At 41.2% G+C, this 25,513-nt stretch overlaps 2 protein-coding genes across 2 annotated transcripts; both read right to left on the bottom strand.

The window, feature by feature from the left end:
* Nucleotides 1-765: 765 nt before the first annotated feature.
* Nucleotides 766-17,083, bottom strand: usp36 (ubiquitin specific peptidase 36). Its single transcript, XM_010738604.3, has 20 exons — nucleotides 16,955-17,083; nucleotides 13,475-13,740; nucleotides 13,149-13,370; nucleotides 12,211-12,321; nucleotides 10,072-10,174; nucleotides 9,910-9,977; nucleotides 8,614-8,684; nucleotides 8,436-8,518; nucleotides 8,223-8,334; nucleotides 7,984-8,124; nucleotides 7,446-7,546; nucleotides 7,225-7,363; nucleotides 6,769-7,131; nucleotides 6,333-6,557; nucleotides 5,770-5,894; nucleotides 4,995-5,678; nucleotides 3,802-4,019; nucleotides 3,362-3,550; nucleotides 3,158-3,273; nucleotides 766-3,065 (listed from the first exon to the last, which is right to left on the bottom strand). The coding sequence occupies exons 2-20, from the start codon at nucleotides 13,725-13,727 to the stop codon at nucleotides 2,934-2,936; spliced, it is 3,456 nt and encodes a 1,151-aa protein (XP_010736906.2). The 5' UTR covers nucleotides 13,728-13,740; nucleotides 16,955-17,083; the 3' UTR covers nucleotides 766-2,933.
* Nucleotides 17,084-17,868: 785 nt separating this feature from the next.
* On the bottom strand, nucleotides 17,869-25,513 carry LOC104925068 (metalloproteinase inhibitor 2). Its single transcript, XM_010738605.3, has 5 exons — nucleotides 25,150-25,513; nucleotides 19,879-19,979; nucleotides 19,681-19,786; nucleotides 19,454-19,578; nucleotides 17,869-19,336 (listed from the first exon to the last, which is right to left on the bottom strand). The coding sequence occupies exons 1-5, from the start codon at nucleotides 25,277-25,279 to the stop codon at nucleotides 19,139-19,141; spliced, it is 660 nt and encodes a 219-aa protein (XP_010736907.1). The 5' UTR covers nucleotides 25,280-25,513; the 3' UTR covers nucleotides 17,869-19,138.

Raw genomic sequence — 25,513 nt, 5'->3', positions numbered from 1 at the left:
CAGAAAACATGACACACGTATTACAATTATGGAAAAAAAGGGTTAAAGGTGGGGAAACTTATTACACAAACAAAAAAGGTAAGAAAAGTTAGATTTTTAAAAAAAATAATTTTAATTATGCATAGTTTTAAGCCTTAATATAATTATAAGGAAACTGTTTTTGTACTAGGCCGTACGGGTGAAGTTGGACAGTTTAATATGGGAGCTAATGGAGACTGATAAATTCTGTAGCCAGCTTCAAGTGGACATTTAAGGAAGTGCAGTTATTGGCACCAAGGGTTGCCGCTTGGCTCAAACTCGCTACAGAGCTCCATAAAACCAGGAGCTGCAGATGAATTTAATTCTCTGTAGGTGTATCATAATGAATGCTGCCATTATAAACTTCTATTTATAGTAGCTTTAAAGTTTGAGGACAGCAATCTGTTGCACGTCCAGCGAAGGTCACAATAGGTGTTTGGCCTTGGCTTTGAAAACATCACGTAATCAAATGTGGCCAGAAGTGGAAGAAGCTTTAATATCTCAACCTATTAATGGCCAGAAGTGGAAGAAGCTTTAATATCTCAACCTATTAACCTATTTCTATTTTGTGAATACACCTACCAATAAATTAAAGTATAATATAATAATAATGCATTTTACCCCCGCCGAATGACACCAACAATTGCGCCTCAGTTGATCATTCTCGTTAGATTTTGATGCTGCATTACTGTGAAATATTAGGACGTTCATTCATGGCAGTACAAAGACAGAAAAATACACAGCGAGCTCACAAAAGTCACAACTTTATTGCACCTTTATAGTTAACTATAGTGTGGCAAGAGACACTTTCATTATGAAAGCTCTCTGCCATGGTCAGAAAAGGTGGTGCGAAATATAGAACCATCAATGCAAACATGTTGACCGTCCATTCACACTGGTAAAAGTTCCTCTGTGTCAGTTTGAGAGTCACACCCTATATGTTGATTTCACAGCTGACGAACACATCCTATGATAATTAGGCTGTCGTAGCCTCTCTTGTACTGTACACACTACAGTGACATAGGGAAGGTCTTGCATGAGAAACAGACAACTCTCATACACAAATGAACTCACACATTTGCAGATTAATTCTCGTGTTAACATCCACCAACTGATCCAAGTATTAGTAGCACATTAAAGATCTGTCTTTTCTTCTTTAAATTATATATTTATAACATTAAATCCTATACTTTTTATAGCCAATTCAAGGCAACATCTCTAGAATGAAAAGAAATGCATGGGCAGATCTTTACAGCGTTGGAGGGAAATGGGTAGCACAAGATGGACTGTACAGTCTTCTACATTGGCAAAGCGTTTTGTTATAACGTTAGTTTCTCTACGCATCTGTGCCTGGATTGGTGCGAGATGATCCCATGGTTTCCACACCTGAAATACTTTGTATAAAACAGTTTCTACAGGATGTACAGGATGCAAAATGGTGGTCCAGGGAAAGGAACTACTCTGATATGAAACGGGAGCATCTGATCAGAGACAAAAATGGAATACAGGATGTCTGGGTTCCTGAGTCTCAGCCCAGTTTCTACGTGACCAGCATGACCGTCAGAAAATTGCATAGAGATATAAGATGTAAGGGGAAAATAAAACATTAGCATGTGGCAGTCCCATTCTAACACAGTGCCTGAAGTATAAAATGTAACCCTTTTATTTCAGTACATTGGTAAAACAACAGTTTGTGGCGAGAGTTTGTTACAGAGAATGGAAAAGGTCAAATCTCCAGACTGTGAACTTCTGAACGCTGAACTGACGAGATGAGCTACATCGTTAAATAGCTGCACAGTAGAAAACAACAGCTCCCATCCCATTCTGGTTTCTTCAACAACTCCAACCTCTACAAATGCACATTGCCCTGTGAGCTGTCAGAAAACAATACCGCCCAGGTAAACACACAGACATGGTGAAGCTTATAGCATCCGATCTGTTGTTTTGTCCACAGTTCATACAAATCAGCAGAGCATTCTTTTGTGGTGCAAAATGCATCAACATTGAATCTGAAACTGAATCTGTTAAGGAACAAAAAAGGGAAAACAACCAAGAGAGCAGATCTAAAAATAAAATTCATCATAGTAAATTTTTTTTAAACCAGTTCAGACATGCATGTAATTTTTTTTTTAAAAAGGGTGGCTATTTTAAACCTTCATTTCACCAACAATATGCAGGCAAAATTTGGTCCTTTAAAAAAAAAAAAGAGCCACGTGGCACAGACACTGCAGCAAAATAAAATGATGGTGGATACAGGTATAAAATAAGAAAATCATACAGAAATCTAAAATAATATGTTTTAATGAATAAACACATTTGGATCTTTGTAATTTGGTATAGCATAATTTCAAGAGAGGAAAAAAAAAGGTCACTTTTTTTTTTTAAATATTCAACTTACTGAGCCCTTATGTCTGCAAAAGTATGCTCTGAGATTGTGTACAATTTCAATCAATACAGGACAGCCAAAGTGTTGCAGGTGTCATTGTTGGCCTGCCCTTCTCAAATACGCTACACTGTATCCGATTTCATAGTAGCGTCATTGTTGGGAGAACAACCGAGGCTTAAAAAGGATGCCAACATGCAGTAATTTAATAAAGAGTTTGTGTTAAACGCTGCATGCATAGAAACTGTGTTATTTGGATTAAAAGGGGATATGAGTGAGTCAAATCCCGCAGGCCAGTGTTACTAAAGCCTGATGACAATTCATGTTTCCAACTGAAATTGAAGGGGCTGTCAGTGCAGCCTCTGCTGCTTTTGGCTCATTTCTCAGGAATTTGAGTCTTAAACTTATCAAAAAAAAAAACAAAGATTTAAAAAATAAAAAGTGAAAAAAAAAAAAAAAAAAGGTACAGAAGTTTGGTATACAGTATTGTCTTGATTTCTAGTCAGCATGACCTCAACAGCAATCTGGACTCTCAGCGACGAACTCCAAAAACTCTCTTCCCTCCGGGCGTCACAGACCACTTATTGCGCCTGTCCTGGATCTTCTGGAAGATGTTGCTGCCACTTCTCCACTTCTCTTTTTTATAGTTTTTCATTTTCTTTACCTGTTCAATCATACAAAAAACAGACGGAGTTGAAGAAGACTGTGACCACAGGCCTTGAGACGAGCAGACCTAAAGAAATGCGTTCTCCTCACCTTTCCCCTGTCGAATTCTTCATCCCACTCGTCGATCACAGTGTCACACTTGGCATGGCGGGCATCTTCGATAGCATCTCTACTAACAGCAGAGACCTCGCCTTCCCAACTGAGGACTAGATAAGACAGACAAACTCTATAAGATCTCATATATAAAACATCTTTTGCTTTTGGTTCAGAGTTACAGAGCTCTCAGGGTCTCACCGTTGGCTCCGTAGGCCTTATCGGTGGCGTTCCTGAGCAGCTCCTCTACAACCCCGCTCGTCTTTTTCCCGTCCCATGCAACGGGAGCAGCTTGAGGCGGGGTCTGTCCTGACGCACTGTCACCAGCCGCTGGCGCCTGGCTGCGTTTGTAGCCGTCCCTTACTTGGCTGTCCCACACTACCACGGTGGCTGGATTTGAAAGAAACAGAACAATTAAATCTGGCATTCTCAAAACATAACCTCTTTAATAACTGTGAAACATCTGGTCATTTAAATCAAAGGCTGAGAGGCTTTAGTGGTGCAGTGACTTTGAGTAAATGACTTTAATCAATACAAGTGCTATTGTACGTTCTCGTGTTGGCATGGAAACAGGATCGTTTCTTCATTTCCCACTGCAGTTCTGACTGTATGAATGCATGTTCAGGTCCACGCACACGTACCTGTGCCTTGTTTACTTATTTTGCCGTTCTCGGTGGCGTTCTTTTTGGAAGGGGGCTCCACTGCTCCAGGCTCGTCGTTCTGCCCATCTGAGCATCGCCTGCTCTCCTCCCACAGTTTCACCTCTTCTTTTAGCCTCTTCTTCCTTTTTAATTTCTTTTTCAACAGTATCAACTCTCCTGTGTCATTCTGAACAACTGTGGCTTTCATTTCAGAAGCGCTGTTGGGGGGTGGGGAAAGAGGAAGTTAGAGCAAGGTTAACGTCACGCTTAGGTAATTTCAAAACCAAGACTACAGCACCTGCTGCTTTGCATGCTTTTGGCCTTATCTTTCCAAAGTTTAGCTGTTTAAATATTTTGAGAAAAAGATGCATGATGGCACCTACATAAACAAAAATGGGAAAAGTACAGGTAGAGAAATGTTCACACTTGACTGCATTGTGGGAGTGTCAGACATTAGCGCAGTTCAATGTTAGAGCTAGCCGGTTGCTATAGAAACAAAGGTATGTCCCCTTTCGTCAGCACGTTTTGAACAAAAATTAAAAATTGCAACTAGTTATCGTTGAATTTAAACAATTCTCTAGGTCCATTTTCCCAAATCTGAGAACACGCCTCCTTTCTTTGTTTTATGTTTTTGTAAACTGCGTATCTTTTGCAACATTTTCAAATTGCTTGGACAAAACAAGCAAATTTAAGACTGCACCTTAAGGAAACTGTCAGACCATTTTTTCTTTTTTTTAGACCGATTATAGTTGATGCATTCTAACATGGCATGGATCTCTTTCTTTCCTTCCTTCTTTTGTTAAATACTTCACATGCATTTTGCAGATCTTCAGATTTTCCAACAACACCATTTCAGATCACAATGAGCATCTAAATACTTTCACATCTAGATTTGATGATAATAATCTTTGCACATTTCGCTAAATGATCTTAACAGATGGTAAGAAATTTCCACCTTGCTTCATTAAGTCTTTCCAAAGTTGAGTTATGAGTCATGATGCCGTGTAGAAAGGTACTCATTTCTTTAGTTAGTCACATAAGCACAGGTCAATTATAGAGCCATCTGGTTGTTATAGAAACAAAGTTATGTCCCTCTTTGTCCAAATTACTTCAGGCAGAATTTTCTTTAACAGAAATGAAGAATACTGCAGAAGCCAAAAATACTTGTAATTGAATTGTAAACTTCAACCCACCTTTCTGATGCAGAGCATGCTGAAGTCGTGTCCTGCAGAGCCAGTTTCTTTTTCTTCTTCTTCTTTTTCAACTTCACCGAGTCCCTTCCCTGTTCTTTCTGATCGGACTCGCACTGCGTCGAGGTTGCGACGGCTAACGGAGGCTTTTGCTTAGACTGTTCTGTATCTGGTTTCGATGTGAGACTCCACATGCCACCCTGACACCAATCCTCCTCCTGGTTCGATGTGTCTAGATGAGATGGGACGCAGTCCCTCTCCTTCACTTTCTCTCCGTCCTCGTTCTCCCTCTTTCGCTTTTTCTTTTTCTTCTTCCTCTTCTTCTCGCTAGCTGATTCCGCGAGGTCGACTGGTGTTGCTGTAGCTGGAGAAGTGACTGGCTCTGTGTCGCCCTCCACCTCAGAATGCCGCCGCTTCTTTTTCTTCTTCTTCTTCTTCTGGTTGACATTTGCAGCCAGAGGGCTGTTGAGGTCTGGTTCCTGGAACAAAGAGCTGAGGTTGTTGGAAGACTTGGGGCTCTTTGGGCCGGCACTGTGAAGCCCGTTGGTTTTAAGAGGAAGGCTGGCGTTTGGTTTTTGCAGTGTGGAGAGAAGGGACTGTTTCTGAGGGCTCTGCTGTTTGAAGGATCCACTTGAGTGGGCAAAAGGCTGCGATGACTGGACTTTAGGTGAATGGAATGGACCAGCTCTGGGAAAAGATCGAGAAAGAACATGTGGATTAACTCGTCTATTTTCATTACTCGAGCATGCCTTGCGTGGTATGTGGTCCGGGGTCATACCTGTGAGTGTGAGTGGGTGAGGCAAAGGTGAGGGGGTTAAGTTGATTGTGATGCGTGGGGTCCCTGGACAGCTGGCGTGGCAAAGGGGGCAGAGCATCAATGCTGCTCGGACTCCGGTTGCGAGCCTGCAGTTATCGACATAAATAAAAACTTGGTGGTCTAAAGAAAATAGCCATGAATGTGACAAAAATAAGGAAGAGGAAGATTTAAAAAAAGGGATGGCAGGAAAAGATGGAGGGAGGAAAACAAAGAGGAAAGGGTATGGCAGAGAAGAATTAGAAATGGTTAGAAAAAAAGGACAAACTAAAGGAAAAGAAGACAAACTCTAAACAAGTGCTATCGTGTGGTTGATTAGACAGGGACACTGGAGATATAGCACATTACATACAGCAGAAAATAAACTAGAAAAGTAGAGTTTACTTTACCTTCATAAAACTACTTATTGAAATCAATGGTCAAATTTGGGATAGCAGTGTGGAGTGAGGCAACAGGAAACCAAGGTATCATGAGCTTTCACTAAGACAGGAGGTGGTGCTGCTGCTGTGGATGGGAATGAAGTTCACCTTCTTGGCCGACAGGGCCAGTTTCTTGGCAGGTGGAGGTGACATGGCGCTGGTGGCTTCTGATGTGATGTTGTTGAGGGCCGGGGGTTTTATTTTCGTCGTCTTCTGCTCCTCTGTGCTCTGAGAACGCTCCACACTCTTGGCTGGAGACGCCAGGCCATTAGAGCCTTTCCGTGGGGTGGAGGGAGTCTCTCCTACTGGCGCACTTTTGGGACCGACGGAGTCCTGGCCGAAAAACAAAAGGCAATTAGAGGTTGTGGTTACGCTTCTGTGCATCCACACTTGGGCTCAAACAGCAGTTATGCATCTCCTTAAACAAAAATTAGGATAATAGTCGCTGCACATTGGTCTATTTTGGACCAGTCAGCTGATGAAAATGTGTTCCCTTAACTTTGAGGTCAGATTTGTGTTTGCCTGTCTCATTTTCAAATATTACCTTTGAGTCAGTGGTGTCGGCAGAGGAAGAGTCAGACAAAGACTTAATTGAGGTAGATGCTGCCATGCCTCTGCCCTCGCCACCTTGCTTTTTATCTCCCTCCGTCCTGCCAACCCCATTGTTGGAAGGGGTCGGAGTGCTGCTGCGGGACTGCGCTTGGCTTTGGGGAGAGGGCTTCTTCAGCTTCTTGAAAGGTTCCTCGATAACTGTGGGCCCACCTGGCAGCTTCGGCGGGCCATTGGAGGATGACGTCCAGTTGGAAAGTCTGGGCTGTGGCTGAGAGCTCACACCGTTCCTGGAAATGGGCAGGCCCAAACCACCGTCCATGGACTGGATCTTACGCAGTTGTGCAGGCTCAAGTTTCTGGAAAGTAGAGTGTTTGAGTTAAAAAAAAAAAAAAAAGAGGCAAACTTTCAGTCCATATTAAGTCCACATGACTGTGATCTTGTCTCGTACCTTTGTGACCTGTGGGGAGGAGAGGGGCCCGTTCAGATTGGCTCTTTTTATCTGTTCAGACGACGCACTGTTCTTCCCAGGATGCAACATTCCCTGCTTGGTGGTCTGTCCATCTGCGTTCTTCTTTGTTTCAGGGATCCTTCAATACACAAATAAAGTCTCTGGTTTATTGAATTACATATTCAGGGAAGAACAGACAAGTCCTTTTTTTGATCTCTTACCTCAGGTAGAAAAGCACATAAGCCTGCTGGTTCAAGACCACTTTGATGTTACTCGAGTGCACCATTGAATCATTCATTTGGTACCACTGTCCGTTGCTTGCCTAAGAGGAAAGAAGGAAACGATAACATTTGTAAATGAAGGATGTTAACTCCAACCTCATATTAACTGGCTTTAATATGTATTCAAATGAACCTTTATCTAAATTCAACAAAATAACAGACAGAACATCATCTCTGTGGGTAATGTTGCACATTAATAGCAAGGACTACTTTATAGCAAAACTGGGTTTACAGCAGGGCTCTTCAAAGTCAGAGGCCGCAGGCTTCATTTCACTACTGCTTGGTTTACTTCCTTAGCCCAATTCCTGGCTGCCTGTGGGATCATGATTATGTTATTTGATCCCATAGAAAGGCAACAACTGAGACAAGATAGGACATTTTTTATGTATTTGGTCTAAAGTTGTATCAAACAGTAATATTACCCTAAGGTGTTTTATTAGTTTCTGAAAAAAAGATGATGTGCATCTGCTTGTCTTACCTTGACATAGCAGTAGTAGTGGCCAGCGTGACAACTGTAGCCAGAGTGCACCAGAACAGCATAGAGGCCGTACATAACAGGATCGCCTGAGCTCTGAGACATGTAGGGTCGGATGTTCAGGAATTCTGGGTAACCGACATCCTGAAAAAAAAAAGTATGACAGAAATATAAAGATCACAGAGAACAGACACGGACAGCACTTTTAAAAACAGCAGATAGTGTGAGAATGCTTCGTTAACCTTTGTTATTTTTCCTCCGCTGAAGTTTGCGAACCTCTTCAGCGAAAGGGTCAGTACATTAGATGTTCGATGGACTGTGAAGCGCTTGGTTGCTGGCACTTTCTTTTTGCACCTGACGGGGAAAAAAAACAAAAAACAGAAGGAGGCATGATACGTCATCTAAAAAGGATCTCTAATATGAATAAAAAATAAAGATGTTAGACAAACACTCACTTAGCACACATGTAGGCATTCTCTCCACTTAGTATGTCTGGTTTAACAAACAGTTCCAGGGCTCGCACAATGTTTGCTGCTTGCTAACGGAGAGAAACAAGAAATATCTATATTAAAATATTTCCACAGAAATAAATAAGTAAAAAAAAAAAATCTAAAGAGATCTTGTGTGACGTACCCGAATCTCCACAGCAATGTCCAGATACGGGTCGTATGTGTCTGACACACTTTTACAAATAGAGCATTTCACTGAAAGACAAGATTAAAAAACAAATCTGACTCTTCTGAGAAAAATACAATCTGCTCGTGTGAAAGGCTGATCAGTGATTACTGGAATATTTCACACCGTCCTCGGTTACACTTCCTGTAAACAGAAGACTATCAAGAGCCTCAAACAACTAACCAACGCGCAGATCAAACATTAAGGGAAAACACCTTTACCTTCAGCACTGTCAATATTTCCATCTAAGATATCAGCGTCGTTAGGCACAAACCTGACACTTTACAAGATGAAAAGATCCTGATGAAAGTTACGGTATAGCTGCCTGAAATCGTTGCATCTTACAAATGCATAACTGCAGCATGCAAACTACTGATTTCTAGAAGTACAGAAACGTGCTGCTTTAAGAATACTTTGATTTAAAATGAGAAATACAACAGACTTAACTCTGGAACACACATTTAGTCCATCTACGCAACGTGTAATGTGATTTCTAGACATTTAAGAATGAATGAAATCTCACTTTGCTCTGTCAGTGCATTACATAGAATGTTAAGCATCAGAAAAACTAAAGTGAGCAGCAAAAATTTGGTTTGGCGGCATACAGACTTTAGAATAACCTCTTATAGTTATTTCTATGAAGCATTAATATCACAATTTTCAAAAGATACAGATGTGCAGTATGCCACATCCTTGTTTTGCGTTGAGATAAAAAATATTCAGGACCACGAAAGCTATTCATTGTGAATATGTACACATACATTTAAATACAGATGGAAGTTACAACCAGGCTCACACTCGTTTTAATAGAAACAGAAGCAAGAAGGTGTTAACTACTACACTCCACTAGTGTAAGTCTAACCAGCTCGAGTGTCATTGTCATTTTAAACCACCAACCACTACAAAAGGTAAAAATGAAAGATAGAAATCGTGAAACAAACTGTGCAACAGGACTTCATCCTTGTGTGTGGTACAAAGGCTACATCAGGAAACAGCAGAGGGTGGAAATTGTGCTATATTCAACAGCCAAAAACGGCCTACTACTTTGTTTTTGCATGTGTGAACACAAAGAGTAAAGAGTTTATAGAATAAACTATGTTAAGTTGTTTTGGATGCATACTGTTGACTCTGGAATTACTACGCTCTGTCGGATAATGTTTCAGTAATATAAATAACCAAATTTCTTGACACTGCACAGCTCCAGAGGCATTTTTTCTTCCTACGTTACTTGTCTGTGAATAAATGAAAAAGTACCTCTTGACCTGAGGTAACCTCCAAAGATCTGGTGAACCAGCGTTGTGGCCTGGGTCTGTCTGTCAAGCCTGCAAAAAGCAAGCAAACAAAGAAAAATATAATTAAAACAATACTCGTTAAATGTATTCATTTCACTTTTAAGAGACAACAATGAAGCCTTACTTAGGGTAGCCATTGAGACAGGCTTTCTGCATGGCATCAATGGTGTACCGCAGAAACTCATGTGCGTCCTCCTGGCTTCCGAAGCGAAAATGTCTGGCAATTTCTGCGGGACACAAAAGTGCATGTTTGCTAATTAATAATGTCCAACCCTGAGAAAATGAAGTGCTTTAAGGCAATTATTATTTTAGCTGCACCACTTACTGAAACAACGAAGGCTGCTTAATGAAAACGTGGCCATGTGTGTACATCCCTGGTTAATATGTCACAGACAAACTTTGAGTTTGGGCTATTTTTTTAAAAAAATATCTGGCTGTGCTCGTGCATCAAGTGTCGAGCATAAGCAAGCAGCAGTAGTGGACAGCTTTTTGGCATGGCGAGGAGAACGCTGGTCTCTGAAGCCTTTCTTCGATTCTCTCTCTTCACAACCATCATTAATAAACAGTGAATAATGATTTTTACATTTGTTTGGATTGAACATTAGCCAGTTGGCTATTTGAAACACTGTTCTTCAGTTTCTGTCAAGTTACTTAACATCAAAGAGACGTAGGCTGAAAATCTTTATTTACTTATATACTGCTGGACGTTTGGTATTAATATTTATAGACATGATCGTGAGTAGTGAGGCCTATGATAAATTTTATGTCTCAGTAGTGTATGTGTGTGTCAGAGGGAGCTTGAAGTGATACTGGCGTCAGCATCGGGCTGTGATCGGAGTGAGAAATTGCAGACTCTGTCAGACTGGGGACCTGGAGATCTAGTGCTAAGAGTTTTTGGCCCGTGTAGGGTCTCTATTAACAATCCTTTGTTCTGCCAAGATTTATATTCTCTAAAAATATGTTTCTACAAAACACCAGAGAAGAGGCTCGGTAACAGAAAATAATTCACAAGCTGACAACTTCATGTCAGACTTTGAAGTTGCTAAACAAACAAGTGTTCTTCAGACAATTATATCAACGAGACAGCTTTAAAAAAAAAAAAACACATTCATATTATTATAGTAGCAGGTCATAATGTAAGTTGAACTATTGAAGATATTTCTGTCTGGTGATTACACACACACACCAGTGAAGAGGGTTTATGTAATAGGTTGTAAAGGTTAAAGACACTTTCATGGGTACTTACAGCTATTCTCTATGGTTAGTACCTCGTGTATCTCAGACACACAGTTCAACAGCGACCTAATAAAAAGCTTACAGTCACTTAGTGATTCCAGTAGACTGACGACTCATTTCAAAGTCTCACATTAGAGATAATGTAGCTCTGAAACCATTTGACTCTGCTGTTATTTCCTAATGGAAAAGGGGAAAGCATGAGCTGGTACAATTATGATGCGGTCATCGCCACATTCCCGGCACAGCGTCGCTGTACAACAATGAGTCACCCCCGAGTGGGGAAAGAGGAATAAGACACCATTATTCTAATGACCTGTTTAGGGCGTCTTCTTACAACAACATCTTGAAGGTATGAAATCTGTAGGGGCGTGCAATTGGGTGGTTGTGGTTTTATTTTGTTTGCCCTTAGCTGTGAGATCTGGAAGGGTGGGGGCCAATTCAGGATCAGATGGAGGAGGCTTTAAAAGGGGGAGACTATAAAACATGTACAGTACTAGTCTAGACTGAAACGAAGGGGAAAAAGGCAGACTGTAAATTTTTTGTGCTAAAGCTGCTCCTCTCAGCCTGCAGTCACAAGGAGACAGAGAGGGCATCGGGGAAGGAGGAAGGGGGGGTGACTGAAAAAGAGGCGCAGGAGGTGGAGACATGATTGCAGCAGCATATGAGGAAGAAGCAGGCAGGTAAGGGAGGGAGGGGACTGGAGGGGGTGGGGGGGTGGAGGGAGGGGCTCCTGTGAGACTACAGCACAGTTGCCTCACCATGTCAAGGTGCAACTCACACCTCATCTCTTGCTCTCTACATGGTGCTCATTCACAGCCTGCAGTCTCACCGCTCCACTTTCGGACTGCAGTTACTGGCTGTTGTCACATGGGACACAGTGACCAGTGTTGCGTCATCGTGCCTTCTGGCAGTAAATCAACCAGGAAAAAAAAAAAATTAAAAAAATCAGGTGTCTGTGACTCCTGACACAACCTACATTTAAACCTAGTGAGGACAAACAGTGTCGAGGGAAGCTGGCGGGTCTTACTTTTCAGGTCTCTGATGAAGGAGACAGGCTTGATGGCGTTGCCCGTGTTGGCAAAGGCTTGGATGATATGGTTCTGCATTATACAGATCATACAAAAGCCTGACTGGTGACCTGAAACACAGACGGCAACAACAAAGAGAATGTGAGTGAGTCACTAAAATGCCCATCACAGCACAACAGTGATCTGTCTCTGGTGTGGCTCCTTCATACAGTAAGTTAAGAACCTCAAATTAAACACAGAATTAAAAATACCTAACACATTGCTTGTGTCATTAAGCTTTTCCTAAGAATTATTAGGACATTTGCTGGTGTTTAAAAGTCAGTTATTAATAAATTTAAAGGACGATGACGACTCTGACCAGCAGCGTACTCTGCTTTTCTCCCCATTTATCGCTTCACTTCCTCACCTGAAGCATACTCTGAGCTGTGCCTGCAGCAAGAGCTCCTAATTTACTGTAAACTCTGGTGAAGAGAGTCTCGTTGCAGCAGAAAACAAACCTGGGTGAAAATCAGTTCAAACAGATCTGCTTCTTTTAAAAAATAAATAAAGAAAGAAAGAAAAGAAATCCTGGTAGGTTTCCAGTGAGAACTGGTAAAAACCCAAAATGTGACAAAGTTTATAGTGTTTAGTTTGTGAATAACAATGCTACACTTGTAACACAAATTAAATTAAAACTGTAACTCCTTCAGAGTCTGAAGAAAACTGGCCGACAGAGGCAGTTGCCTTTGTTTTTCTTCCTCAGCTGCTTTGGCTTACATTCCACGCTGACATTCAGCCACATGTGTTTGCACACAAGGTAACAGTAGCTAACGGGGCTGCAGTCACTTCCATAACTTGAGACTATGTGGGTGCGTGTCGTGTTAGGATAAATATAAGTGAATGAGAGCGTAAATTCTACAAGTCTGGCAGCGTTTAATAGCTCGATCCAAGTACTCACAGGCACGGCTGTGCTCCTTTGAGAGTAAGTAGTTGGCAAGTGGTGGGGTGTAGGTGAGACACTGCACTGTGGAGTTGAGGAAGCAGGTGTTCCCCAGGTTGTGGAGACCGGCTCCCACCCTGTACACACGCTCCCATTTAAGGGTAAGCTTGTTCCCTGGAAACAGCATCTTCTGCGGGGCGGGGATCCCATCGCTCTGGCCCCCAACGACGTTCTCTGAGACTGAGAGAGAGGAGTGCAGTCAATTTTGTGACATTATCAGGACAGTAACATATACAAGATATGGATGCTGAGCAAAAAAAATTCAGTTCAATTTGAGAGCTCACCTTGCCTCTTTATTTGGACAGGCTCTGGGGCCTTCTGGCTTGTAGCGCCCTCATTCCTGGGATTGAGGATCACATATTTGTTCTTCAAGCTGTCCAGCTGATAGGAGAAACCCTTGCTGGCAGGCTCGAATTCTATCTTCTGCAAGAGGACCTTCTTAGCAGAAGAGGCCAACAGTTTGTTGAGGTCGCCCTCATCACCCGTCTCCTTTCGACCAGGTTTTAATGCCTCCTTGAGTTTATCCACTATCGGCATTGTTGGAACATCACTGCAGAGAAAATTGGAGTGTCAGCGTCATGAATTGTTCACTTCGTTAGGCTGACAAGTAGCCGCAGAAAACAAACTTACTAGGTCTACTCCTTCTTTGAGAACACCTCATTTCACGGCCAGCGTGTTGGAACTTGAACCTTGTGGGCACGGCAGTGTTTAACAGCTATCTGAGCTGAACATTTGATCACAGAAATATATTTTCTCTCTCAGATAATCAAAGTAGTGCTCAATAGCGCCCCTGTACCTCCCTGGGACATATATCCTGATGCGGCTCCACAAGAGATAAAAAGGACTGAGTGTATCTGAGGTGCCAGCTGGGACTTGGCAGCTGTCCCCACAGTTATGCAAGACGCTGGTGACATAGGGTGGAGAGGGGGGTGTGTGTACAGTATGAGACAGGAGAGGAGGAGCAATTAGAGTGCATGAGGTGTAAACAGCTGCCAGGTCATTCTTAAAAATGTGTTTTGCCTGCATCAATGTTTTTATTATGTTCCAGCAGCTGCTTCCTCTGTGAAGCTGCTTATTGTAAAATGTTTTCATCTGTAGCTACCAGCGATTTGAGAGATGTAGATGACAAATGTTGCCCGGGAAACAATGACAACATTTACATTGGCTGTCTGCTGCCCCTTTAAATACAGTGTAGCTGAGTGCACTGAAAGACCCGTTTCAGTGTAGATAACAGCGTGTGCACATTTTCACAATGACCATCTGCCACAGTCAGTCGAGTGAATGACTTCTGACGCGCTGTCTTCTACAAAAAAGGCGGCAGGCGGGCAAAACGTGCGAGCGTGTGAACCAATCATTTGGTCTTCAATTTCTCTCAATTTACCCGCGGTGTAACCGTGGCGGCCCCCTCCACCTCCACCCCCGCGACCACAACAAACCCTTCGTTGCTCATCAGAGTGTGGGCAGTGACGTCACGAGGAGGGAAGGAGAGCTGAACATGCATTGTATGCACAAGGGCACGCTGACCTTCACGTGTGGCTGATACTGATAGAACTGAAGAACGACGGAGCCCACAGGGACGCCGCTAACTGCAGTGATGCAACTGCGAGACCGGGCTGCGACGTTGATACCCTGGACCACAGTGTGCCACACACATATTATTACATCATGATAATTAGTAACTTCATTTGTACATGGCGCACAGAAACGTTGTGATGTTTATGTTTGTGTTTGTAACTCAATCTGTTCATTTAAGGGATGTTAGAGCGTGTTTTAATATCCATGCATGGACAGTATGGTATGCTCTTGTAGTGTGACTGGCTGAGGATAACTGTGACCTCCAGCTTACATAACATACAGTATAAAAGAACATCTGGTAGCTTGTAGCTGTTAGACGGTGAGTGAACTTTCTTATCTTGGCACTGACTGCTGTCCATGCATCAACGCAACAATCAAAGAGGACGTCACATCGCCTTATGCCCGGAAAATACAAAATGTTAATTAGGTTTCCCCGTGTTCTACGGCTGAACTAGTTCAAGTGACGGCTGTGTGAAAGTACGGACGTCTCAATATGAAACATAAGAACAAGGCACTTTGATGTTTTGTGATGATTTACACCGGTTATGAACAACTATAACCAAGCACGCCTCATTGTTTGGAGGTAATCCTCACACTGACATAGCTTAGATACATTAAAAAAGGAGTTGCTGATATTTTCTTCAACTTATAAAAGAGACATCAAATAATACAATCGCAGCAAAAAAGTGCAATTTTTGAAGGTGTGTAATGAAGCGTTTATAACTCGTATTAGGACCTGAATTGTTACGAAATGTTAATTTTTGATGGAGCTTGATGGAGCTTTTTGGTCAAAATGTATTTCGTCTTAACGCAGCATCGCGTGTCTGTGTTCCTGATGCATCGACTTCAGATCGATCAAACTAGTTACCACCACACTGAAGAGGAAAAAAGTGGCTAAACCCTTTATGACCTGCCACAGAACAAGCCCGCCAGAGCATATCTTTACATTTATACATGCTGTGGGGAGCATTTTTAATATGCTTTACATCAATACAACCCTTCCCCAAAATTTTAATAATATGTATGGACTTACTAATGTAATAAATTGCTAAAAAAAAGTGCAAAAAAATAAAATAAATTATAAACACATACTTTTCTAAACACAGAAATGTTATAGCTGTGTGCCCTGAAAGTGTAAAAAGGAAATAAACAGAAAATAAAGTCATAAACTAAACCATTGCAGATGTTTAAAGATAATAAACTACAGCTGGTTAGACATGTTTGGCATATTCTGCTATTTTACAGACAAACAAGTTAATAAAGTTAAATGAATGTAAATGTTAGTCGCAGGCCTAATACTGGATGTGAACTGTAGGACGATGACTTCAAGGGCTTCTAATAATAATACTGTAATCACGACTTTGTCAACAAAGTGACCCATGTGAATGTTAATGCCCAGATTTTCTAGATACATCACATCCCACCATCTAAATATAGAGCAACACTGTTAATATATTAAAAACTTTTTCATTTAATCAACTTCATTATGTTTTTTTTGGGGGGGCACAGACAGTAACCCAAAAAAAGCTGATGTTATTCATGCTTTATAAAAACAAATAAGCACTTTGAATCACATGTGGAGTAAAAAAAAAAAAGTGCCAGCGTTGGATTTTACAGGGAGCACCTGAAGGCAGCACAGCCATTGCTGTCACTTGTATATAAAAATAATGATAAAACATCTCTCTGCGTGGTTATCGCTTCATTACACAGATAAGTTATCTGCCTGCTTTCACTGATTTTCGGTGTATTTATCGTTTCCCCAGCTCCGGTCAGCCTCTGTGCACCGAGCCGGAGCAGACCGAGGGCCAGTCATCATGGCTCAAAATGCTAACAGCTAACGTGATTGTCGACCTGCACGGTCTCAAGTTTGAAGACAAATACGTCGCCATTACTTCGACATTAAACCTTTCAACGCGTGGATAATTCAGTGTATATGTATATATATAGTCTCTGCTGTCCGCTGCGTCGCTTTCTGTCCCTTTTTACGCTGTCCAAATTAGCCAGCGAGCTAACTTTAACGTGGCGAGAGATCCAGTGCTGCAATGTGGGTTAGCATCCGAGCTAACCCATCCTCACCGCCACATCCTGCCTGTTTGTTCAACACCACCGCCGCCATCACCTTGGAAACACACGCGAACACAACCTAGTGTGTCCAAAGAAACAAAACAAAAAGCCGTCTGTCCGCTCACCTTTCGTCCAAGCGTCCAAAATCGTTGACAGTACGCGGGTCTGCTTCCTCAGCTGTAGCTTCTGGGTCTGGTATTTTCGCCCATGCTGCATTATCAGAGGGCGGGCGACAAGGATGACTGACAGGGATCAAAGGCCAATCAGAGAACAGGTCACGCCGTGAGCCGAAAGGTTCAGCCAATCAGCGCTCAAGCTGACTGTAGCGCTGTCTGTGTGTGTGTGGGAGAGAGAGAGAGAGAGACACACGTGACTTCCAGCCAAGCGCTGTTTACCATTGATGCAATAGGCGCGATACATGTTAATTAATGTGTTTTTATTTTAATGTAACCTCAAAGAGAAGCCGACACATCCTCTGCTGTGAATGTCAGGCTGCCATCACATGAAAATTAAATCTCTGCCTGTAACTAAATATTGTGAAATGTCAGATTTCATCCATATTAGGTAACCCCTCCTATGCAGACATATAACTGCTATACTGCTACTATAAACTAGTATGTGAATGTGCAGTGTCAATGTTATATCCTGTGATTATTTCAAATACTGATAATTGCACATTTGTGCACATGGACATACTCGTGAAGGAATGTCACATGTTGCCTCCACTAGGCGGCAGCAGATTGTTGTTGTATTGATACTGTAAATCTGAAGAAACTAAATATCAGACAGGATACTTTTACAGTTTTATCATGCTGTTTCCTGCTGTGTGCCTTTCTTCCAATTAAAGTGAAGTCTAGATTAATAGTTATGTTTCTGCTCCAGTCATTAAAGTGACTTGGCCCGGCGTTTATCATTAGCAGACGATGCATCCTTTGGGGATACTCTTGGCTATTTTCAAGTGATTTAAATCTGCATATTTCAATAGGCTGAAAACTCTAATCAGGCTGCACACGCGTTAAAAATAACACAGTGCAAAGCATTAAAACACGGTTTGGCATTTAATATAATAGTCAAATGTACAGTATTGTTTCAGTTGGACATGCATGCAAAATCATCTCAAACGTCTCATGTGAAACCAGCACAAGACATCATAACTGACTACAGGTTCAAATGAAGAATCTTTTTACACTTTCATATTAATTATTAAAGTCACATGACATTTGTTCAACACTTTTTTTATGATCATATCAAAGCCTTTAATGCACATAAAAACAAAAAAACAAAATGTGTGTGTTCTGCTTACACTCTTAAAATATTTGGTCTTCTCTTTATACAATACCAATGGTGTCGTTTTGTGATTAAAAAAAAGTATCAAAATGTGGGCTTTTTTTCCTCAATAGAATATGCTGAATCATATAACCTCCTTAAATAAAATATGCTCTTACACTAAAGCATTACAAAGAGAAGAGCTGTAATATAAAAAAATACAAAATACAAAATGGAGGATTCAATCCTCTTTTTCAGCCATTTTTTTTTCCATAAGAGACAACATGACTGCTGTGAAAATTGTGTTCAAAGTGCATTCTTGTCTATTCAGGATTATTTAAAGCAAAAGCACTGATTTTGCTTCCTCGTATACAAAAAAAAAAAAAAAAAAAAAAAAAAAAAAAAAAAGTATAAAAGCAGGTTTGCCACACCAAAAAAACCCAAAAAGGACAGAGGGGGGAAAGTTTTGCATACTCGGCACAAAAAAAAAAAAGAATCTGAAGCAGGACGGGCAAGAGGTTGTGATAGCTCTGCTGTCACAAATCAGGGTGCCGATTGCCAGCTTAATGTTATTTATGAACACAGATTCACAGAATTCTTACACTTTGAGTTATAGGTGCGTATGTGTTGCATTACAGAATTATAATTCACTCTAAAGAATGCCTTTGGTTAAAAAAAAAAAGTTAGAAACGAATAGCGCAAGAACAAAAAGAAACTGCTATGAACAGTAATACTGAATTGTGATGATCGTCCCTTTATTTCAGCTGAGGGAGAAGTGGTTTATGAGGAAGTGCTTTGGAATTAAGTGTCTGAAAGTGCTGAATTCATAAGACTGTTGATTAAAAAACAAAACATAATGAGTCCTGCAAATAAAAAAAAATGTAGCAATTTCACTTTTTTTCAACCTCACCACAGAGCACACGCCGCGTGGCTCTCTTAATAAAAACAAAAACAAAATAACAATTTGACTTTTTGTGTTTTTAGTATTTATGTCTTAGTATATCTCAACTGCAGACATCCTCAGACTGTTGGACAGTGGAGAGTTAAGGGTCTTCGATGTCCAGGAAATCCTTTTTGGGCGGTGCTGACCCTCTGTACCAGGCACAAGAGTCATCACTTCTCTTGATACAAGCAAAGTGTTTGGCCTGCTCTCCGATGACCATCTTCTCGATCACCCAGTCGGTCCACAGGCACTCCTTTGGGCTGCTGATCATGCAGGGGATGGAGGTACAGCGAGTGATCTGAGAACCAGAAAAAAAACATAACAGACCAAGATCAGGAAAGGGCAATGCATCTTTTCAGATTATTTTAGTTTGTGGTAATTCTATTTTTCACTACTGAATATCCTGCAGATTTACCTTGCAATCACAGCCCATTTCATAGCGCTGAGTCAGGCCTTTCTTCTGGGTGGCACTCGTGGCCTCCCAGGGCTCAATGAAGTCACACAGTGTGACATGCATCGTCCCGTCAGTCTCAAGTTTGCCTGTGGTGGAAGGAGAGCGCATTAGATGCAGTGATATGACATGAAAGCTGATGTGAAGAAGTACCAAGACATAACATTTGTTATATTTTAGGAAGCATATACCTGTGACAAGATACTCCTTGCCGCTTGTCTCCAGAGTCACCCCACACACTGCAGAGGAGGGAGCAGTGTAGATGGCGTCAATATCCTGGTTGGGACCTTTGAACATCTGAGTTCAAAACAGAGAAAAAAAATATTCAGATTTATGTTGGAATTATGTTTATACCCCATTATTAAAATGATAGCTTTGTCCTTACATACCTTGATTTGTTTGATGTCATACTTGATCCGTTTGATGGGGTTTCCATAGATGTCATTGCCAACGGCGACCTCATGCTCTCCGACTAACTTTGCCCTGATAACTGGAAAGAAACAACAACAAAAAAAACCCCACGTTTGATGATCACTGTATTTCCAGACAAAGCGAAAACACTATTGTCATGTTAAAACTGCACTAGATGTAGGTCTGTCTGCATCTGATCTGAGCCCTGCCTATGTTTGGCATGCTGGAGTTGGCCACAACACATTGCTGTGGCTTGGATCTGAGGAGTTTGCATGTGCCAGGTGCTGGGAAGACAGAGGCACATGAGTGTTTCATCAGCTGCAATCAGAGGGAAAAGGGAAGGGAGGAATGTGTGCTGCCTGCTCCACAGGCTCCTGGGCCGAAACAGGAGGAAGCTAGTCAGCAAATCTTTGAAAAGCTGAACTAGAATGCTCCCCTCGCCCCCAAGGCCTCTCTGCCGGCCTGCCTCGCTGTCTGGATAGAGGTGCTGACATGCAAATCAACCTCTCTTTCGCGTGCAGCCTTTCCCCCTCCTTCTTTCTCTCTCTTTCTCGCTTGCGCTCTGAAGTCACAGCTTCCAGATTCAGAATGGGTTTGGACGAGGGGGGGAAAAAAATATAACAGTTCAAGTGGAAAAATATTATCAGAGCCATACGGATGAGCCTCTGAGCTCGAATACTGAGTATTCAACAAAAAAAAATATGACTCACTGGTTTCACAAACACTGCTTCTGTCACGTGAATCAAATCGCTGAGGCGCAGCGTTGCACTGATCATATACCAGCTGTAACTAAATACCTGTGGATTACGGGTATCACTGCTGCACATTCACATGACTACTGCGCTGAGAAAAAAAAAGGTTTACAAAATCGCATTCAAAAATCAAGCTTTTTTTAAGTGGAGGAGACCAGCAACAGAGCTAATGTTAACCAGATGTTCACTCTGAAGTCCCAGTTCAATCCTTGCTTTCCCAAGGTGGCAGCTACTGACTTCCTCAGACCGTCACTAGCCTGCTTTGTTACCAAATAAGATCAAGCCTTTTCATTCGCTTTTTATATGAAGGTATGAAGCTGCGAGCCATATGTGCCCTAATTCGATGACAATAGAGGCTTAGAGAACATCTCCTTTTAAGGGTCTAAAGAGTCGACCCTTGAAAGAAAAAAAAAATAGAAAGAAAAAACGGGGGGGAAAAAGGAGAACGTGTGCGCAGATGGAGAGAGTGATGGGAGTGTTGAGGATGGTTGCATTCTCCGAGAAGAGGGAACAAACAGGAACAGAGTCCTGTGTGTGAAGGGAGGAGACAACCTTTCAAAGCAGTACTGCTACAAACATACCAGTTGACAGAGAGAAAGGACACAGAGAGCACAACAGAGAGGGGAGGAAGATTTCGTTTGCAGCCAGGAAAATGTTCAAAATACCAAGTTGTGCAAGCTATGTGCTTTTTTTTTTTCTGCAGAGCCGCCGCGAAGCAGCAGATATGCTGACAAACCATTTAAAAAGTGACAAACTACAGCAGAGAGAGGATCATAAACTCCTTCAAAACACACTGAAACACACAGAGAAACTCTCAAACTTCTCCGGCTACAAAGTGGATTAGTGGTAATCCCCTTCGCCTGACGTGCAGAATCACACGCAGATGATTTCTGCTTCTTCTCCTTCTTATTCTCTAGTGTAAAGTAGGGCAGGTGAAAATATGCACAGTATGCAAAAAACAAACAAAACAAACAACAACAAAAAACAAGGTGGTTTTAAAAACAGCTTTGCGTGGGTTATGAGATGCTCTTCAAGTTGCATTTGACATTCTAAAATAATGAATTATAAGAAGAAATTAATTCAAGCTGTTAATAGTTAACTAGCAAAAATAATAAAATAATAATAAAATCCAAAACAAGCTCTTTATTTGCCATGCCCTTTTGCACTAAAGCACTAATAACAATACTGTACTGATAAACAGTGCATGTCTTATTCCCACAGGACGTGATGGCGTTTACTGGAAGAGGCTGACCATGCCCTTTAAAAATCCTAAGTTTAAGAAAACTGGCTATTAAAGGAACCATCTCATTTTCTAGTTACTCAAACAATAAACGCATCATTTTGTATGTAGTATTGTGGTCATGGTGAGCTTTAAAAAACAAAAGAGAAAAAGAGAAGAAAGCAAATGCATGTCATGTAATTGCAGGGCCTGTACATCCATTTTGCTCTCTGAGAAGCCACAAAGTGGTCAACCTTTGGACAATTAAAGCTAAAGTACAAATTCAAACTGACTCCTCACAGCTGATCCTCTCCAACAAGATACATGGATCTGATCCATCGTTATTAATTGGTTTATGCCACGCCGTTAAAACCTTCCATCAGTGTCAAAAAGTTTTTCTGGCACCTCATTTAATAATATTTGATGATTACACCTGATGATGCTTGTATGTTCACATGGAGTATTTAAAAAAGGTGTGTTTCTCTGTATAAAATTAAAAAGAAACCTACCAGATCGATGTATTATAACTGCCAGTACTTGAGAGAGCATGCACACATTCAATCTGCTTTTAATGTCAGCTCTGTTTATACAGCTTGCAGCGTGGGGCTGTGTTTATACCGGAAGTCAGGTTAAAGACAGCTTTCTTTCAGGATGACTCACTCTCCTTCTTTACTAAACTCTCTATATTCACTAAGAATTGTAAAATAAACTCCAAATACATAATGAGCACAACATATGACTGCCCAGCATTCCTCAGCCTCAGCCAAAGGCTCAAGGGATGGATTTCAATTTATGAGGAAAGTTTTTTTTTTTTTTTGTTGCCGTTCCAGATGAGCGGAGCTACATGTTTACAACTATAGCTGACGTGGTATTTTGTTTCTGTTTACTAGAACGGAGGGAGAAATAAGCCAGACTAATAGTCTACTTTACTTCTATTCCTCACATCTATCTTCCACAACCTACCTTCCACAAACAAAATGCTACATTAAATACAACGCATCATCCTTAAAACTGATGTTGCAAGAGGCCCGGTGACAACTTAAGTTTCCAAGCTGCTCCCTGTTCTCGGGAAATTGAGTTTCACTTCAGACGCTAAAACTGAAGTTTGCAAGCTCCTGTTCTTGAGTAATTTTCCGTAGGCTCCAGACACTCTAACTGACTCTACGTCTGTGCACCCTAAGTAATACTTTCACTTCAGTAAACTGTCTGACGCTAAGTAGGGGTTCCTCAAGGCACTGTCTTACTGTGCTGTTAACATGTGGGAATAGCATGTACATTATTTTCTACATATTAATATTTCATTTAATCCAAATAATTTAGATTTATTACAAAAGTGGCAATGACCTACAATTCAAAGGAAACGAAAATAAAGATGACTCAACTAAACTAAGGGGAAAGGCTATAGAGTAAAGGCAGAGCTATCAGTGGTAGATAATGACATTCATTTTGAACGTCTCATCACCACCCATTCATTTTCTATGCAGCAGCTTCACATGCCAGTAACACTGCAAATTAACACATTTTCTCTCTGAACATTTGAAAAGAGCTTTGCAAAGTTCCCAAACTTGCAAACCGCATGAACTCTTTCAACGTGCGATATTCTTCTTGAACTACTGTTACTCCCAGAAATGATTTGGAACAGTTATGGAGGGAGGATCCAGGACGTTTCGGCTGTCAAGGCTCCTTGACAAAATGGTGGTTTTAGTTAGTAGGAGGGTCTATCCATGGTGCTGAAGCAGGACTAAATGGGGTGGGGGGGTGGATTACGGTCATGTTAGGACCTGAGCTTAGAGAGACTGTGATGAAATGAATCAGTCTGGGAACTTGGATGACTATCAACACCTTAAGTCAAGGTTTAAAACAACAACCTCCACCTGGCCAAATAACTGAAAGGCTGCAATTATTAGCTCATCTTCATACCGAGGAGTGAAACGGAAAAAAATTACAAAACGGCAGAAAAAATGCAAAAAGTAACGTCAGCTTCATGTTAAAATGATTAGAAACTGTTTAATTGTGTCAAAATAAAAGAAAGTTGTATTTAATCTTTAGTGTATATATCATATATCATCAAGTCTAGGTTACATTATAAAGGTAAACATATTAGAACAATTGACTTTCTGTCATTTTTAAGATTATTATTATTAGTGGTAGTAGAAGTAGCAGTGGCCTGTGATACCCTTTACCCTTTCATACTGTAGTATTTGTAACTAGAGCCAAATTAAAGTCCACATTATGTAATAGATTTCCTTAACTCTAAGTGGCTTACATTAGCTCACTAGCTGTATTTGAGAAGTGTAAGCTTTCAAATTATGTTAAAAAAAAAAGAAAAAAAAAGGTTAAAAGCAACTGTTGGAAAAAAAAATAAAAAATTAGACTTCCCTTTACAGTAAGCTCTCCAGCAGGATAATGTGGTTTCTTCACCCTTCCAGAGCCATGGAATCCAATGGTAAAGAGAAACCTTTGAATAAGTCAACTTCTGTATACATACCACACACTCTGCCAGCTCACAACCGAGAAAAAAGGCCCTCAGCAAACCCCAATTTAAATAGCTGCACAAGCCGGTCACTGTTGAGACTCTCGTTAGCTTAAGGCCCTATGTTGACTGCAGCAACAAGCAGTGGTTTGTAATAGGTAAAATGAGAGGGCAACTATCTGCATGGCCTTTGAGAAAGAGTCAATTAAATTGCCAGTTAGTAGTCATTAAGGAAGTGCACCATAAACCTCTCAACCACGGTGTTGAGCATGGTATGATTTTTTTTCTTTATTTATTTATTTTTTGGATGATTCTTTGCATTACTACTATGTTGTTTTCTTGTGAAACAAACACTACACAAATGATAGTTGAAGAGGTATGAAGAAGTCTAATAGTCTCATGGATAACAGGCAGTGATGTGGCAAAAATACTTGTTGCTTGGATGCCTGGGTATGAAAGGAAAAGTTGTACTTGCAATCTTGTAAAAACATATCTTATATTGTCTGCCCGTATAAAACTGCAGGGCAAAAACAAAACAGAAAGTACAGAAAGTATATTTGTGTCACTATCTAGACTCAAGAATATGAACAGATGATTAGAGGGAAAGAGAAAAAAGAGAGAGAGGAGAGGAGAGGAGGGAAGTGGAAAGAAAGATTGAGAGACAAAAAAAATTCCATCCTCCTCCCCCTGTAATTGTAAACATAAGAGTTGGGCAAGATTTCACTCTCAGCATTTACACTTTACTCGATCACATATGCAAACAAACAACTTTTATATAATCATTTCAGTGAGTGAGTCAACTTACCGACGTCTGAGTTGCAAAACGCCTGCTGAGGATGCGCTGGGGAGCAGCTGCAGGCTTCGGCTATTTCTTCCACTCGCCAAAGAAACAGGATGGCCAGAGTGACAAAACAACTGTTCGCCGTCCAAGTCATCTTAGAAAACTTCTCTGTTGGATCTAAAGAGGTGCGTGTGGGAGGGGAGAAATGTGAAGGAAGGGAGCTGAGCAGTCCTAAAGCAAGCCGTCTAAAGGAAATGAACCCGATCAATGTCCTCCGCTTCAACAGATGACCCGCTTGTCAGAGTAAGAGATGCACAATGCGAGAGGGAGAGTTCATTCCTGACTGCACTCAGGCACAGAGACTCCTACAAAATCTGTTTTCCGCTAC

The sequence above is a fragment of the Larimichthys crocea genome, chromosome XII (genome assembly GCF_000972845.2).
Source record: "Larimichthys crocea isolate SSNF chromosome XII, L_crocea_2.0, whole genome shotgun sequence".
Taxonomy (NCBI): domain Eukaryota; kingdom Metazoa; phylum Chordata; class Actinopteri; family Sciaenidae; genus Larimichthys; species Larimichthys crocea.
The sequence above is the reverse complement of the archived record's forward strand: the minus strand, read 5'-3'. Positions and strand labels throughout refer to the sequence as shown.